The following is a 19,122-nucleotide window of genomic DNA, read 5'->3' as shown; positions in this document are numbered from 1 at the left end:
CATACCACAAAAAAAAAAAAAAAAAAAATAGGGACTTCCCTGGTGGTCCAGTGGTTAGGATTCTGGGCTTTCTCTGCTGGGGGCCTGGGTTCCATCCCCGGTTGGGAAATTAAGATCCTGTAAGCTGCGCGGTGCGGCCAAAAAAAAATTTTTTTAATGGTTAAAATAGATTTTATGTGTATTTTACCGTAATAAAAAAAACCTCTCAGCCATAAGATGAATAAGGTCTGAAAATCTAACGTATAACATGGTGACTATATGTGATCATACTGTATCGTAAAATTGAAATTTGCCAAGAGAGTAAAACTTAAATGTTCCCACAAAAAAACACAGATGAATATTAAAAAAGAAATAGCACAAGGAACTAAGCCCCCGAGTGGCAGTGTTTCTGGTCGCTGAATGCCCATCTTCTCCGACGCTGCCTGTAACACGTACCTGTCCTTCAGGCCAACTCAAATGACAGCTCCTGCACGGAGCCTTCTCTGAGAGCTTGACAGAGTGACCTTCCCTCCCCTCCCCGCGTACTCTTTAGGTGGAGGTCCTCACACATCATCTGCACGAAGCCCCCGTGGAGAGGTGGCGCCTAGAGTCTTTCACGCTTTATCATCTGCTACAACTGGTATGATCCTGGGATTTCCAATATCTGGAGAATAGATGCTCCTCTATACACCTCACCGTACCATTATTTCTTCATGTTCTTTGCTCAACAACGATTAAAAAGAAACAGTTGCCCACAGTGACTACGTGGCCCCATTACACCCTAACGACCGCTGGGGGGTGCTGCAGCCTCTCTGTTTGCGTTCATTCACGTGCTGCGCACACCAAGCCTGCTACTTTCATCCGAGATGTCTGTGAGTTCTCTAAACCAACCCTTAAAGTATCCTAAGCAGCATACTGAAAATAATCCTAGTCAACCATCAGCTATAAGAGCCATACGAAAACGGATTAATACCTGCGGGGCTTGCAGGAAGGCCTGTGAGTATAAGGGCCTTCCATCCTAACCGCTCATGGACTGTAGTTTCAGAACATCCAGGACGGACACATTGGTCACCATCTTCTAATTCTATCTTATTTTAAAGAGACCAGTTAAGGGGATGGAATGACAGGAGACGTTTTGTTAAATCCAAATATTCAGAGAAATAAGAAGACATTGAAAATAATGTTTGGATTAGCCTTAAATTTTAAGTAAAAGAATTACTTATATGGGTGTGTAACGAGAGCTCATTGTTAGAGGCAGAAAATGTACAACTACCTGGGTCTCTTCAATCTCCACCTGGACCATTCTGCATCACAACAGCACTTCATGTATTGTAGCTCAGGACACAGACAGCTATTTTGTCCACCAGGTGGCAGCATGTCTTTATCTCTTCATTTAAGGGTAAAAAGGCAATACACACTGATATGCCTATCAGACATTACAGTTGTTTCTGCTATAATGACATGCAGTGTTGAATTACCTTGTGTTCTGCAAAATCACACTGTAATTATAATAGGGTTAATAAGTAAAACAAGGTTGGAACAGTACTACTCAAAATCCGTGCAACTCTGTAACGAAGGCACTAACAATCCAAACAAAGACATTAACGTGATTTAAAAGATATGTTAAATTCTTTAAATTCCTAATAAATCAAAAATAGATTTGAGAAAATAAAGGAGAGGGGTAAGGGTAAGTTGAGGCTGTTCAGGACAAAAACGAAAAGCTCACAATAAGCATTTCCAGGACCCAGCATGTGACCAACCCAGCCCTGAGGGGACGTGGGGAGGGGCAGGGCATGTAGCACCAAACTGCCCCGCTGTTCAGATGGGCTGGGGAGAGCTGCTCTTCAGCTGCTATTTACTTGTAGCCCAAGACAACACATGCTGTCGGAAACTGTGAAGAACACAACTTCTGCATCCTCTGCCATCACTCTCCCACCCGCCAACGCAGGTCAGCTAATCTGAGACAAAGAAGGGCGCGCTGTGGCCGTGCAGACCGTGGTCTACTCACCTGCGGTTAAATAGGCGTAATAGCACTGGGACCACCGGGACTCGTTTTTTAGCCTCTCAAAGGAGTCAAATGCATCCTTGAAATTCAGCTCTATCATGCTGCACCAACCTGTGAAAGAGATATTTCTAGTACGGGACCCTAAAGTAATATGCTTTACAGCCCATCTGTACGTTACAAATGCCTTACTCTGCTGACTTTCTCTGTGAGGGCTCCACGTAAACAGCCTGAAAACTTCCTAAGTATCTTTTCCCTCGTAAATATTTTCAATATGATGTTTTGAGTAGACAAGGCATCTCTGATTTCACAACCAATGAAGCAGTATAGAAGGGAGGAAAGTAAAAATTTCTACGGAAACCGTCCAATTCGCCTCCCCCAGCTGGAGATCAAACCAAGCACAGTGGCTCTTCTCTCCCAAAAGCAGGCACCGGCGCAGAGAAAGAAGCGATGCCAGTAGATTACATCCACAGTGACCATCTCGAAAAGCCTCACACGCTCACCTGTGCATTTATGATCACAGTCAATTAGCAACCTGTTCTGAGAAGTGGAGAGGAAGCCAGTGAGAAATTAAGTACTTGCCACCCTTCCCTCTGCAGGGGCAGAGAAAGGACCCCACCTCTCCCAGAGCAAAACACTGTTAGGCTGGCATCCTGGGGTGCGGGGGGCAGCAGCAATGAGGAAGCAAGGAATTTTATCCCTCGTTGTTAGTAACAGTATCTCCCATCCACGGAGCCATCCCGTTGTGTGTCAGGCAGGCACCTGATGTAGTTCTCCTTTAATCCTAGTGCAGTCTTGGAAAGGTGGCTGATGGTGTCCTCGCCTGACCAAGGAGAAAGCCTAAGGCATGAAGAGGCTTCGTGACTTGCTCAAGGTCACACGGCTAATAAGAGGGAAGAACGAAGGGTGGAAGGCCATTGCTCTCTCCTGTCCACGATTTGCCTCCATAAAAAATTTCTGTTATCCGCTGCACCACGAAGCAGTCGTGTCGCCTAAGACCTACCATTTGAACTAGAGGGATGAGGGGGAGCCACACTTCCAGAAAATTCAGTGTCAAATTCTGTGGGATATGATATGAAGTTGACATATTTTAGAGTAAAAATTGGGGCTAATTCTTTCCATCCTAAAATGGACATCAGGATAAGATTTGAATTAAACGCTGCAACAGAGGTGGGAGGCAGCACCACAGCTGAATAAGGAGGCCAAGTCCTGACTCTGCTATTCCCACTTGCCCCCCACCCCAACCCTGATTAACCTTCCGACGCCCTTAGTTCTGGGTTTCGATATTTCCAAGCTTCCTTCCGCTCTGACATTCTACCCTGCCACAGACCCGGAAACGGTGCACATACACAAAAAGGCCACCATAATCATTTCACAATATATACAGGTATCAAATCTTCATGTTGTACACCTTAAATACAACGTTACGTGTCAACAGTGTCTCAATCAAACTAGAAGAAAAAAGATAACAGTGTCCTAAACAAGAGAAATGAAAGGACATCGAAGCTAGTTCCTTCCATTCAAGTCCTATACTGTTTCATCGGTTGTGAAATCAGAGAGGCCTGGTCTTACTCAAAACATCACACTGATAATGTGTTTCACATTCCATTCCACATTATGGCTACTAACCAGAGCTCCGGCAGAGTTTACAGAAAAATACATCTCCCACTGGATCATACCTCATCTCCCACTGGATCATACCTCATCTCCACTCCCTAAACTATAACAGGCGTTTAAAACGTAACACTGTTCATTGGGCAGTTCTCAATCTTTTAGTTTGCACTCTTCTTTAAAACAAGATTCAGGAAGACAATTATGTCTACAGCAGGCAAGCAAGTGGCAAACAAATGCCTCCAAGTCTGTCTATAGATTCCTCTCCAGGAAGGGAGAAGCAGGAGGAAGCAGCTAAACTATGTGCCAGGCACCCTGCCTGATGCTCATCCGGCTAATTTCATCTTAATTACACAGCTGCTCCGAGGGCAGGCGCCTGAGCTCCAGAGGCTGCTACGAGGGTGAGGTCTCCAAGTTAGTTGGCAGAAGAGCTGGAATTGGAATCTATGTGCCCAATTTTCTCCTAAGCCGTATTTTTCTTCTCAGGTAAACATTGGTGGGAGGGAAAAGAAAACAGTTCTGAATTCTAATATCCAGTCCAATAAAATATTCACAAATGGTTTTTACTCAATTAATTTAATTTTACCTATCATCCTATTATCTAAATGTTATAAGGAGCAAAATATTAGAAAGAAGTAATGAGAATTCATCAAGTACCACTACTTGCGCTATGGTAACAAAGTCCTATTATTACACAAGGCGGCAGGCATTTCACAAAGACACAAACTGAACAGCATTAACAATGAAAACGGGCACAGGAATGCGTTAACACTGCAGGACAAGAAGCTGGACACTCAGCTGGACATGAGCTATTGCATTAATACTATTTCAATGACAAGGGACTGGACAGACATTCGATACTTACCAATTTCATACAGACACACATGTTGGATTTCTCTCTGGTCTACTGCAAGTTCCAGAGCAGTATGGAAGGAAGTCAAGGCACTGTTGATTTGACACTAAGGAAAAAATGAAAACAGTTACTGGCTAAGATCTGTCATTAACATTACGAGCATCCTAATTCAAAAGCATCCTTTCCCTTGGTAGTTAAGCAGATGAAGCAGTATAGAAGGGAGTGATTTAAAGATTTCTGGGAAAACGCCCCCTTTTTCCCTCACATGGTTGTGAGCTGAACAGAGCACAGATCACTTCTCCTTCTGTTCAGTCAGAAGGACCCACCAGTGAGGGCTCGGCTCACACCACCCTCTCCCACAGCGGTCTCTGTGCACACGTGCACTAGAACTTGGTGTATTATCAATACAGTGATTTGCTGATCTGGCTCCTTGGTACAGGTAAGTTCGACAGGAGAGGGACTGCATCTCCTCCTCCTGCATACACCCACCGGGCCCAGAGAGACGGGCAGTCAGTACCGCCCAGGGCCAGTCCATTAGCCCAGCCTCAGCCTCGCCCCGTTCCGGGACCCCCTCACGCTCTACCACACAACTCGGTGCTGTTCTCCGAATGCTTCTGGTCATCACCTCTCTTCTCCCAACACTTCAGAAATGCTCTGAGGATCCAGATTACACTTCCGACTTTTGCATTCATCTAGCACTGTCCAGAACCCCAACAGACTCTCAAATGCCTGTCCCACCTTTTCCTGGTTAAATACATTTAGTGTTTTCTTCCACGAAAGATCTCTTTCAAAGTCTGCTGATCTGATGCCACAAGCACCTGGTAAGCGCACCTAAAAGGCACCATCAGGATAAAAGGGAGGTAAACTAAACCGTAAATACAGCAACGACAAGCGTTAAGTATCACGCATCTGTAATAATATAAATCCTAAATCCCAAGGACGCGACACAGCCTGCCCTCGCTGACACATGCCCAGGAGCGCTCCTTTCTCCCTCCCGCAGGTGCCAGCAGGTGCCTCTCTTCCCGCCCTACACCCAGCCCTCCTCTCTGTGCTTCCCTGTGTGCTTCGCCCTGTTGCTCCCAGGAGACTCCCTTTCCAAGGCCCCCAGCTGCCTCTTCTCCCCCAGAGCAGCCAGGTTGGGGCATGAAGGGTCTTAGAAGAGGGGCTTCTGGCTTCCTTGAGGCCAGACCCACCATGTTCCCTGCAGGAGGCCCCAGGACTCCACACAGGGCACAGATGAGTCAGCAAGGAGATCGGCAGGACAGTCTGTGACTCAGGAACACTGGAAGCCAAATGACTCAGTAACCACGGCCATGGCTGGACCAGTAACTGTTCGTGCCCCACAGTAACACTTCACTCTGCTGTCGGCAAGGTTCAGACTGTAGCGTTCAACCCCGTATCACCACCCACGAGCGCTCGGAAGATACGGAAGGTAGCCACGGAAGATACACATCATTGTATCACTAATTCCTGTTCTCAATTAGCTCAACACCTAGCTGAAGGGAACCTCACAGGAATGAAACAGGTCCCCAGCTCTGAAGTCAGACATTTACACTGATTGTGAGCACACAGCCAAGATACCAAAGGTAAAACGTCAATCAATCTCTTAGGAAAAGCAAGTGTGTGTGTAGAGAGATCTGGACACTCATTACCCCCATTTCTAACTTTCCCCTTTCTGGATCAATACTTCTTTCCCTGCATCACACATGCGCTCAATTTAGCCTATTTGCACAGAAACCACAGGGTTAGGGATTCTGCTTTTGCATGCACCTCCCCCGTTTCCCAAGTTAATGGCATTCAACGATCACCCCCAGGATATTTCCAGATGCGTCATCACTACCAAGCTGATCCCAGCTGGGGTTCAGTGCATGGCAGTGCAATGCCACGCCGCCCTTCAGAGGATAGAAAACTACCCGATGAACATTTATCAGGCAACTACTGGGTGCCCAGGATGGAAGTGGACTCTGAAGCCGCCAAGATGAGTCAAAACTAAGCTCTGAATGCAAGAGAAGAAAAAAAAAGAAGCCAAATAATACTTGAATCACTGTTATTTCTCTTAACCCTTTCAAAAACTCTGAGATAGGTATGTATTAGTTTCCATTTTCGGATGAAGAAACTGACGTTCAACAATGGTAAGTGCTCAGTCAGGGTCAGGGAACTAGCAATTGACTAGTATCCAAATTCTGCTCCAACTGCATGCTTTCTTCAGGGAGAGGGATGCAAGTGTGATTAAGTTAAGAATCTGGAAATGAGGGAGAGTTTCTGGATTATCCAGGGGGTGCCAAATGCGATCAACAAGTATCCCTACAAGAGGGAAGCAGAGAGAGGGTTGACACAAGCAGAGAAAGCAATGTGAGAGGATGGAGTTAGAGACTGGAGTGATGGGGCCACAAGCCCAGGAATGCAGGCAGCCACCAGAGGCAAGGAATGGACTTTCCCTAGAGACTTCGGAGGGAGCGCTGCCCTGCTGACCACCTTGATTTGGGCCCAGAGAAACTGATTTTGGACTTCTGGATTCCAGAATTGTGAGAGAATAAATTTCTGTTGTTTTAAGCCATAAACTTTGCGGTAATTTGTTACAACAGCCTTGGGAAACTAGAACAGTATACTCCCTTAAAGATGAAACTGTGAAGAAAGTCCCGGGCTCTTTGTGTTACAAGCACTTGAATAGAAATGGAAAGTACTGAGACCACTTATGGAGCTTAATGGCATCACCCCAGGAGCAAGCATAACTCCAAAATTAATTCTACTCCTAGTCTGATCCCTCATTAAGGAAGTACAATGAACAGCCATTAAAATAGTGGAAATATAGTTCCCTTTTCACCAAAACAAATCAGAATAAAAATGACCTGTGGGAGTCTTTATGGTTACAAATTAAAACATCCACAACCCAGCAGAGAAAGGAGGGTTATCCTCAATTTGATACTAGATTCCCAGTTTAATTTTTAAAGAAATACACATACCCTGAAGAAAATATAGAAAATGGATTAGTATGAAACCAAGAATTATTACTATGCAGGCTTTTGTCTCATGAATTGTGCACTGATACACTGTGTCACAAAAACTACTTGAAGCCTCAGTTTCCTTGCTGGTAAAAGGAGAAAAAAAATGTTGGCAAGCTTTATCTGCCTCCAGAGGAAGCCATGAAGAATAAAAGCATGAATCTTTGCCAAATTAAATGGAGCATATTTACTGCCAAATTAAAATCAGCAGGACTTACAGCTACAGCACTGTCACTACAGGGATACTGTGTGTTTTTCCAGTTACTCGGGACTTCTTGATAGGTGTATTCTTAGGCATTTTGTAACACTTTTGGCAACTGCAAAAGGGATTTTTTTTCTCCATTTTATTCTCCAAGTGAATGTTGCTGGTATGTAGGAAACCTGTGGATTTTTGCAAGTTGATTTTGTACATGTCACATTATTATACTCAGGAATTTTTATAATTCTTAATCTCTTTTTCTCTTGGATTTTCCAGGGAGATATTCAAACCATTTACAAGTAACGACAGTGCTGTCTCTTCATTTACAATAGACAATTGTAATTGGGTAGGACCTCCAGTTAAAATACTGAATATTAAGCAAGCATAGCGCGTATCCTTGGTTTATTCTAATACAAAGGATGTGTATATGTTATTATATAGTATATAAAAAAATATGAAAAAGAGGATGTTTTAATGTTGCACCATTAAATACAGTTTGCTGCATGTTTTTAGTAGATGCCCATTTTTACCAAATAGATTTCCTTTCTAATTTGCTAATAGTTTGTTTGGTTTTTTAAAATCTGGGTTGGGTAGTGCATTTCATTAAATGCCATTTGGGCATCTATTGATAGGACTGAATAGTTTTATCAATGACTCCCTTAATGCAGGGGATAACGGATACAGTTCCTGAGGCTGAACCACGAGTGCCTTTTTGGAATAGGCCCTACTAGCTTGTAATATGGCATTTAAAAATACGTTGCTGGATTTGATTTGCTAATATTTATTTAGAATTTCTACGTTCAGAATGAAGTGGAGTTTGTTTAGTGCTCTCCTCTGTAAGTTTTGGTGTCAGAATAATGCCAGAACTTGCAGACTGGCAGAAATTATTTTCATATTCTCTATGCTCTGGAACTACGTAAATAAATAGTTCACTCTAAAGCCATACCTTCCAACTGAATAATTCATTTGTTTAAATTACTGTAATATAATTTTTTTCTTTTAATGGGCACACAGTATAATGAAGAATGTTGCATACGGGTCAATAGTACCAGATTTCAGCGCCAGCTTCATAACCTACACGATTCTGGACCTTAGCAAGTAATTTTTGTTTATACTCTCAGGGATGCTGAAATAAATGAATTCATGTGAATAAAATGCTCTCAGGAAAGGTACATTGTCTTTAAAAAATAGGTACTGTCTATAGGTACCTTGTCTCCTGTTAATAGCACTGGGAAATAAATCACAATATTGGTTTCTAACTTTTAGGACCAAGACTTGCAGTAAGTAGCAATTCAGCTTCTCACAAATTATTTCAGAACCCTGGGAGAAATTCCAGATTTGTTTTTAATTAGTAATGTTTACTTTTTAGAGCAGTATTAGGATTATTGCAAAACTGAGCAGAAAACTCAGAGACTATTTTATTATAAAATAGTTTTAAGAATGAAAGAGTTGTCAGTTTCTCATAATTGTGTTTCTGCAAATTTCTTATTATGTTTAAGAAAAAAATGCTATTTCTTAGGAATATACAATTTTATGACTGTTACAGTTTAATTGTCAAGTACCATAAAGTTTTAAACCAGCTTTGTTCCATTTAATACATTTTACCCTCAATTCTTAAATTATCATTGCTGTCATTTTTTAAATTTATGTATGCCTGATATATTTTGTCTACTCTTTTACATTTGTATCACGATTTAAATTTTTTTAGTTAGCTTGTATATTTATTTAGTTTGTTGGATTTGTCTTTTTCATCCTGATCTGAGAGTTATCTTTTATATAGCAATATGGTAAACATAAATGGATTTAGGTAACTAATATTTTTTATATTAATTTAACTTGTTTTTGTTCCCTTGACAGTTAATTTTTTTCTTATTATACTGTGTTTTGTTTGCTTCATCCTCTTCAGTCCTTTTTTTTTTTTTTTTTTGGCCACACAGGTTATAGGATTTTTGTTCCCCGACCAGGGATCAAACCCAGGCCCACGGCACTGAAAGCACTGAGTCCTAACCACTGGACCACCAGGGAATTCCCTGCAGTCCTTTAGAAAATGTAAGTTGTCTTTATAATTCTGCTTGTGGTCACGTAGAGGTTTAAAAAAAAAAAACTAGAGAAATTCCATATTTTATCTAGCAGGTATAATTAGGAGCTGTTTGAGTTAAGATTCTACCACAAATATACAAGTGTGTGATCTTGCCTGGAGAGACGGAACAAAGGAAAATGAAACACAGAATACAAAGGGATGGACAGACCATGGGCAACACTTTCAACCCAATTTAAAAAGATTAAGTTATTCTGAAGCTATTTCCACATTAATATATTTTTAAGGTCTTTAGAAAGTAAAGATCTCAATGTACAAATATGAAGACACAGTAAGTATGAATATTTTTCAGAGTTAGCACCGTAATCTTGGGGTTACTAATGTTACATTCTGTTTTACTCAAAGATTTTCACTAGCAATACCAAGCCAAGAGGATTCCCTCAATTCAGCTACCTAGCAAAAGGTTCCACTTCTAGGGCTGCAAAAAAAAAAAAAGTGAACATGGAAACAAAGCCAAGTTCTTTCAGGGGCCTGGCCCAGACTCTAGTGCCAAAGGGACACCAAGTTCCAGACTTGCCTGAATCTAAAATGCCAAGACTCCGCTTCCCAAGCAAGCAGTTTCCTTCTGTACCATCTCCAAGTTGCATTTCACATTGAATGACATCACTAACTCACAAACAAAAAGGTCTCAGCTCAGAGCCAGTCTGCTGGTATTCAAATGATGCTGGTATCGCCTAATTCTGCGGGTTAAACTCCAGAGCTGAGCGCACCGGGCAGTGGCAAACTGAAGGATGTTCGCCACTGCAAACATGTTCCTGTGGACCCGGCTGCTGGGGAAGGCTCTGCCTGTGTGGATGGCGCTGACGTGCATTGGCTTTAGAGAATTTTCCATTCTGTTAGACAAGTAAGCTTGGGAAACATAGGCACATTCTCTCGAGATGTTTTAAGTAACTGGTCAGCAAAGAGTTTGTCAGACGCAGGCAGAATTCTCGAGATGTGTTAATACAATAAGTACTTAGCAAGTGGAGCGTGTGTGTGTGTGTGTGTGTGTGTGTGTGTGTGTGTGTGTGTTAGAAGAATGAAAGGGCGAAGAGATATCTCATACTCAAAAGACCAAATACACAAAACATACTGAACAGGATACTAACTATACATGAGAACTGACTATCCATGAGGTCTTAAATCTGACCCCCCATTGTTGACGCCCATCCTGGCACCATGTGTCCTCTGCCCAAGAAACACCAACAAAACCCATGATGGTCCGTCTATCCACTTAATTAGCTGTGGCCAAGTGTACTCATCCCTGTGGGTTTCTGATCAAGTGTGTCACCAGTCCAGGGCAACTCGCACCTATGGGCCCTTCTCTCCTTGTACCCCCTTCTCCTGTCAGTGAGGAAGGCTGATGTGCGGAGTGAAGCAGGACACTGCACATCGTGTACCCAGGACCCAGGAAGCATGGCCCTTCCACCCCACTTGCACCCGATCCTAAGAGTGTTAACCCATGCTACCTTTTCCCCCTTGCTCCTGGCTATGTTTTACATTGATTTAGTAAGCTATGTGATTCAAGCCCATTCTAATTTGGCCTGTGAGTCTTTCTGTTCTGGGACCTCTGGGAGAACCTGCCGGGTAATATATTTGGAGGCTACCAGGGTACCAGTGACATCTATGTGAAAAGAAAGAGGAAAACCCCAAGTGCCTGGGAGGAGACACTCACTGGCGCTGCTGTTATGGGTTGAACTGTATCCCTCCCCAAAATTCATATGTTGAAATCCAAACCCCCAGGATCTCAGAATGCAACTGTATTTGGAGATAAGGTCTTTAAAGAGGTAATCATATTAAAATGAAGTCTTTAGGGCAGGCCCAAATCCAATATGACTGGTGTCCTTATACAAGAAAAGGAGATGAGGACAGACGTGTGTGCATACAGAGGAAACACCATGTGAAGACAGAGGGAGAAGGCGGGCCGCCCACGAGCCAAGGAGAGAGGCCCCGGAAGAAATCAACCCTGCCCACCTTGAGCTTGGACTTCCAACCTCAGGACTGTGAGAAAATCCATTTCTGTTGTTATGGCAGCCCTAGGAAGCGAATACACCAACTAACTGTCAGAGGCACCCTCTCTTCAGGGAGCCATTCGCCCCCTCTCCACCCTCACGTATGTGGTGGGAATGGAAAGGGTCCTGGCTTCTCGGAAGAATTTTCTGGTCTCAGAGAGAGTATGAGTACCCTAGCTAAGCCAGGTAAATCACAGTACCCACCCAGCTCAACACCCACCCCTGGAGTTTTTCTTACCAGTGATGAAGGTGGGCAGGTTTAGTCTCTGTCTGTGTGCGGGCACTCACATATGTGGTGCATCAGTTATTTCCTAAGTTATATTGTATAGTAATGTGTATAAATACTAGACTACCTGCCCCAGAGGTTTTACCAATTTTACACATGTGCCAACGGTTTATAAAAGGCCCATTTCCCTAAACTTTTTCCAACACACTATGTTTTTAATACTAGCCAATCATTTTTCAGTGTTGTTTTAATTTGCATCTCCTTGATTGTATCCTGAGGTTCATATGATAGCGGCCATTTGTATGTCTTATTTTATAGCTTGTCTGTTTAGGTGCTTTGACTATTTTTATTTTTGTATGTTTATATTTACCCTTTTAATATGTTCTAATTTTGCAAGAGCTCATTCAAAATTAAGGATGCCAACACTTAATCATTTGTTTCCTAGCTTTATTTTTTTTTAACTTTATCATTTTTTTATAATATATAAGTTATTTGGGGGTCAATTCTACCAATCTTTTGATCAATGTATGATCAATTCTATCAATCTTTCCCTTAATGTTTTGGTTTTAGAGTTATGACCGCACAGTCCTTGATGGGGGATGATGGAGCTTTTACTACTACTATAAACACTGACTCTATGAATTCTGCATAATTAAGGAAAACTTTTCAAAATGCCATAAATATATGGGCTGCTCCCATTCTGACAAAAACCCAGGAGCTAGAGAAATAGAACAAACATTACAGCACAATTAGGTGGAAAGAGCAAGAGACCAGTGTTCATTCACTACACACACACACACACACACACACACACACACATCATCTCTGGGCAGACACGAGGTGGGTGGTAATAAAGGGGACAGGGTGGGCGTGATGGGAGCTGGTGGTGGTCAGCTACCCACAACCACCAGCCATTCATCTGGCCCTTGTTCCTGTCTTGTACAATTACCTTTCCATGCATTTACACTGCTAACTTCATAATTAGATTATAAGTTCATTTTGGGACACAAGCTTTTTCTAGTTCTCTTGGCATCCCCCCAGAAGGCCTTTTCCATAACAGGCTACAAATCTCTGATTACACACAAATAATGGAATAGAGTAGTAATGTTTTCAGCACCTCCACACAAATGGACAGCAACCCCCTTGGAAAATGAGTTATGTAACCAAACAGAATAATGCACCAGCTGCAGAATTTCCTTGCTCTCTCAACAGTTAGGCACACGATTTTGACAAAAATTTGTGATGGAAAGTGCTTTATACTGAATTTACAACCAAGACAAGATTCTGTCTAAATAGGAAAAGCCCTGACCAAGCACCATGTGCTTAGTCAGCACTTAGCTGTATCCATGTTACATTATTTAAGGCTGACAGGGAAGGCACTGTCCTCTTTTTACACACAAGGACACAGGCTCAGAAAGCTCAGCCAGCCAGGAATTGGAAGAGCCCATTTTGAGCTGAGCTACACTATGGTGCCTTTTAAAACTGCAGAGAAGAAATTTATGAAAGATAAGCAGCAAATTTAAAAGAAATATGTTTATGTTAAAGGCACTATCAAAGAATTTTATACAGTGAAAACGATAATGCACAGAATTAACTCAGAAAAACAAAGACTACAGAAATACAGAAAAACGAGTCTACAAAGAGTCACGCTACTCAAAATAAGACAGCAATTCAAGATAAACAGATAAACCTGGAAAATAGATGGAGAGGATTAATATCCATACAGACTTTTATGAGAGAAACAAATAGAGGCCATAATCAGGAAAGTGACTTTGAAAAGTTTTCCTAGAACTGAATGACATCCTCTGTGAAGGAAGTCAAATGGGCAAGCTGGTTTGTGGGTTTTTCCAAAGAGGAATTAAAGACAAATTGTAAACAGAAGAAATAATGCCAGGTAGTTACAGTTCTGAAGATTCAAGATCCATGAAAAAGTTTTTAGAAAAGCTTTGAGAAAATTCTTTCCTTTTAAAGTGTACAATTCAGTGGCTTTTAGTATATTCACAGAACCATGCAATTTGTATGCTGGAAGAAATCTTAAAAATCAAGTAGCCTAGTGTTTCTCAAGTGTGTTCTACCGAATGCTTCTAAGTCTCACAGGCTACAGTATGAAAAAGAATTTTCCTGGCCAATTAACCTGGGTAAACACAGCATACTTGCAGACTCTATCTCCCTCGTGATGCAAAACTAAAGTCTCCGAGAAGCCCCAGGATATCCTGATTTAAATGACATGGAACCTCTTTTCATGGAACATGTACTAACTAGCCCATCAAATCAGTGCTCCCGGTAAGATGTTTCAGAAAAACACTGATGTATTCCAACCCCCCTGATTTTCCAGATAAAGAACGAGAGCCAGAGAAGACTGGCTTAACTGAGGTCTCACTGCTCTTCCAAACTGACGTGTGAGTGACCATGTGGAAGCAGAGAGGGTTTTCACTCTTCACGAAACAGCCAACACCAAATCTTCACACTTTTAGTCCAGTGCTCCTTCTACAATGCTACGCGCCCAGACCTGAAGGTCTGAAGCAGTATGACAACAAACTCCCATAGCTAACAAGTCCTCTGTAAGAAGCCACAGAGAAATTAGGACTAGTACACGAAACAAAGAAACGCACAGATTTAGGAAACCAATGTGCCCACACATTGAGAGTCCAAAATCATAAAGAAAAACAGAAAAGTTCAATATGATACTATGAGAAAATATAGAATTTCACAGATGAGCTCTGGACAGGGGTAGGTAAAAGTAGGGAACACTATTTCCTAAAACTAGCTCTGTGCCACCCAGCAATGGGAGTTTGCTGTACACTTACTGTCCTCAGAAGAGTGAGGAAGACATGAAACACTACATGTGTGGATATGTGAACCCATGTTCAAAATGGCAGACAAGTAAAATACAGTGATCATCTTTTCAATCAAACATTAAGGAAAAATCTACCCCTGAATAAGCAAGCAGAAATGGAAACAAACAAGAACAATAAACACAACCCTGAGAGCAAAGGAAAACAACATGCGTGCTTCATATACACAATTAAATATGAACAAGAAAGTCCTCTATGAGAAGGGAGGTTGGGATTGAGAAACAAAATCATTTGTTGCTTCTGGGGTCACCTCTACTCCACCCACCTCTCTCCACCAAATGCTCCAGCCCCAATGAGCTTGTATCTCCCCATTATCTGGCCTTTTCTTGGATCTGGGCTTGAATGCAAGCTCATCCCCCATGCTCCCACCTCTCACCTGCAAACTCCTACAGACTCTTCAAGAGCCAACCCAAATACCTCCAACTCCTGGGTCATCTTTTCCAGCTGCGAGGGTTGCACCATGGGTGAGCCACACCATGCTTTCCCTTCCCATAGGCCTGTTTTTATGTTCTCAAAGCCTGGCCACATCTGCATCTGCTTACATGCCTGCCTGCCACGTGGTCCTGATCTCCCCCAGGGCATGAGCTCTGTCCCTGTGGCTGTTAACGCATCAGCCCCAGCAGCAGCCCCAGCAGGGCTGTGGTCATGTCATTACACCAACAAGGACCCATGCTCAGAGTCCCAGGACAGCACGTGCCTCCCAGATTAGCACCTCCCTAAATCTCAACAGGGAAACTACGCCCAAGGTACCAACCAGGGGCCCACCTTGACAAGGAGGGAAGTGAGGCTTAAAGAGATTAAGCATCTCGTCCAAGGTCACTCAGCCAAAGTAGAGGAGCCAGGACTCAGCCTGGGCAGTCGGCCTCCAGAGCTGAGCCACTTAGTCATGATCTGTATCTTATTATATCACAATATCACAGCCCCCCAAACACTCTCAGTTAACCAATGAAATGCAAGCTGAATTTCAAGGAATACAATCGAATCCTTAAACAAGAATACTAATACTTCACTATGCTAATAAGACAAATACTATAAAGTATTAAGAAAATGAACTATAAAACAAGCTAAATTAAGAAAAACTAGAAAGAAAACGGAAGTAGAAAATGCATTGATAAAAAAATCAATCTCTCTCTATAAAAGCCCATATGATAATCTAAAGCCTAATCATAAAATTAAGAAAACACAAATTTATAAAAATACCACAAATAATAAAAAGTAATACCACATTTACATGTCTGGAAATAGTCATCATATGTTTAAAAGTGGAAATGAGAAAAAGTAAAATATAAAACTAAGATGAATATAACAGTAAGTAGATGTCTTAAATTAAGATTCTTGAAGAAATAAGAGAAATTATTAAAGAATTAATTTCAAAAGGGTACTTAACAATGACTAACCAAAAAATACATTCAAATGTTTAATTACCTTAAGTGACTTGCTTCTCCAAAATGTAGAAAAAAAAAATTCCACTAATCAACTCATTTTTAAAAAATATCAGGTTTATTTCTAAAGCCCAATAAGCCCTCCTGAACATTTATATTTACATTTATACTAATATTTAAATGTGTTATTTGCTGGTAAGTTACATATATGGTTTATTGCACATATATAATATTACATTTAGAATTTAGAATGTATATATATATGTAACTTATCAGCAAATAAAAGCTAAAAAGAGAACTGGGTTGAGAGAGAAGGCCTGAATTCTAGTTCCTCCTTAATCCAAAATAACTATGTACACATGCACATACTTATTTTATCTGAACCCACGTTTACTATACATATGACAGGACAGATGCAGGTAAAAAAAAAATTATAAAGTAATGAGAGATAGAGTGACATGACTAAATGAAGAGATATTCTCAGAAATGAATAAGAATTATAAATATCAATTAAAATTCCCCTATAATATACAGAACCTGACAAACTGAAAGCTGAGTATTATGTGAGAAACAAGTGGATAAAAATACTAAATAATATATATTTTTAAAGGCAACAGTGATTTATTTATTATATTTAAGACATAAAATCACAATTGTCAAAACCATGTAATATTCATTTTAAAACATCTATAAAAGGAAAATAAAGATATTTCAAAAACAGATTGCATCTATCTTAAGGATTTAGTTCAATAACAGGAAGAGAAATACCCTTAAATTAATGTTACTATTCCTGAATCCAACAGGTATCAGAATTAAACCATACCCATCTCCACACGCAAAGAGGTATGAGAATATAAGAGTTCTTAAAACATCATTTTACAATCTGAAGAAAACAAATAGTCTATGTGTCCCAGTTTGAGAAGATAAAAAATGAAATCTATTAAAAACTGTGTATGTTTGAATGTTCAAATTTTCATAATAAAATGTAAAGACAGTTCTCAAAAATGACAGTAACAGAAGAGGGGAAATATATGATAAACATAACTTATGATTACATTATACAATAGAATTTGGGCAAATACATGAGAAAAATATTTCTTACTCAAAAGTCAAACTTGATTGGATCAACAGTTTATATCCAAAGAAAAAGAGAATATATATTCATATAGAAAATACACACCCTCAGCAACACGTTTTGGAAACATCTCTGAGATATAATTCAAATATCATAAAATCCACACACTTAAAGTATGTGTGGTTTTTAGTATATTCACAGAGTAGCACAACAATTACTACAATCTTAGAGTATTTTCATCACCCCCAAAAGAAACCCTATACCTATTAACAGTTACTCCATACTCTCCCTCACCATCCACAAGTAAGCAATAAGCTATTCTCTGCCTCTGTAGATTCGCATACTCTGGAGACTTCACATAAATAAAATCACACAATATATGTTCTTTTGTGACTGGCTTTTTTCACTTAACATGTTTTCAAGGTTCATCCATGCTGTAGCATGTATCAGTACTTCATTCCTTTTCATTGCTAAACATTATTCCATTGTATGGATACACATTTTTTTATCCTTCATCAGCCAATGGACATTTGAGTGGTTTCCGCTTCTTCGCCATTATGAATAATATGGACATGTGTTTTCATCTCTCGAGTGGAACTTCTGGGTCATATAATCAATCTATGTTTAACATTTTGAGGAACCACCAAACTGTGTTCCAAAGTGTCTACGCTATTCTACTTTCCCACCAGCAATGAATGAGGGTTTAATTTCTCCACATGCTTGTCTACACTTGTTATTGGGTGGTCTTTATTATAGCTACTCTGGTGGATGTGAAATAGCATCTAATTTTTTTTTTAATTTATTTATTTATTTTTGGCTGCATTGGGTCTTCGTTGCTGTGCACGGGCTTTCTCTAGTTGCGGCGAGCGGGGACTACTCTTCATTGCGGTATACGGGCTTCTCATTGTGGTGGCTTCTCTTGTTGCAGAGCACGGGCTCTCGGCACGCGGGCTTCCGTAGTTGTGGCTCGTGGGCTCTAGGGCACAGCCTCAGTAGTTGTGGCACACAGAAGTCCCCTCACTTGGTTGTGATTCGCATTTCTTCATAATGACTTACGATGTTAAACATCTTTTCATGTGCTTATTGCATATATTCTTTGGAGAAATGTCTCTTCAAATCCTTTGCCTATTTTTTAACTGGGACCAAACCCGGGCCCCCTGCATTGGGAGCGTGGAGTCTTAGCCACCGGACCACTCATAATAAAATGTAAAGACAGTTCTCAAAAATGACAGTAACAGAAGAGGGGAAATATATGATAAACATAACTTATGATTACATTATACAATAGAATTTGGGCAAATACATGAGAAAAATATTTCTTACTCAAAAGTCAAACTTGATTGGATCAACAGTTTATATCCAAAGAAAAAGAGAATATATATTCATATAGAAAATACACACCCTCAGCAACACGTTTTGGAAACATCTCTGAGATATAATTCAAATATCATAAAATCCACACACTTAAAGTATGTGTGGTTTTTAGTATATTCACAGAGTAGCACAACAATTACTACAATCTTAGAGTATTTTCATCACCCCCAAAAGAAACCCTATACCTATTAACAGTTACTCCATACTCTCCCTCACCATCCACAAGTAAGCAATAAGCTATTCTCTGCCTCTGTAGATTCGCATACTCTGGAGACTTCACATAAATAAAATCACACAATATATGTTCTTTTGTGACTGGCTTTTTTCACTTAACATGTTTTCAAGGTTCATCCATGCTGTAGCATGTATCAGTACTTCATTCCTTTTCATTGCTAAACATTATTCCATTGTATGGATACACATTTTTTTATCCTTCATCAGCCAATGGACATTTGAGTGGTTTCCGCTTCTTCGC

At 40.8% G+C, this 19,122-nt stretch overlaps 1 protein-coding gene across 3 annotated transcripts in view; it reads right to left on the bottom strand.

The window, feature by feature from the left end:
* TTC39C (tetratricopeptide repeat domain 39C) overlaps nucleotides 1-19,122 on the bottom strand; it is a 114,390-nt gene that overhangs the window by 13,528 nt on the left and 81,740 nt on the right. For all 3 annotated transcript variants that reach the window (XM_055080666.1, XM_007127213.4, XM_028480705.2), the window contains exons 7-8: nucleotides 4,458-4,551; nucleotides 1,988-2,095 (exon numbers count right to left, since the gene is read on the bottom strand). In XM_055080666.1, the coding sequence (XP_054936641.1) occupies nucleotides 1,988-2,095; nucleotides 4,458-4,551 (202 nt within the window). The remainder of the gene's footprint in view (nucleotides 1-1,987; nucleotides 2,096-4,457; nucleotides 4,552-19,122) is intronic.

Source organism: Physeter macrocephalus, chromosome 19, assembly GCF_002837175.3.
Source record: "Physeter macrocephalus isolate SW-GA chromosome 19, ASM283717v5, whole genome shotgun sequence".
In the NCBI taxonomy this organism is placed as follows: domain Eukaryota; kingdom Metazoa; phylum Chordata; class Mammalia; order Artiodactyla; family Physeteridae; genus Physeter; species Physeter macrocephalus.
The sequence above is the reverse complement of the archived record's forward strand: the minus strand, read 5'-3'. Positions and strand labels throughout refer to the sequence as shown.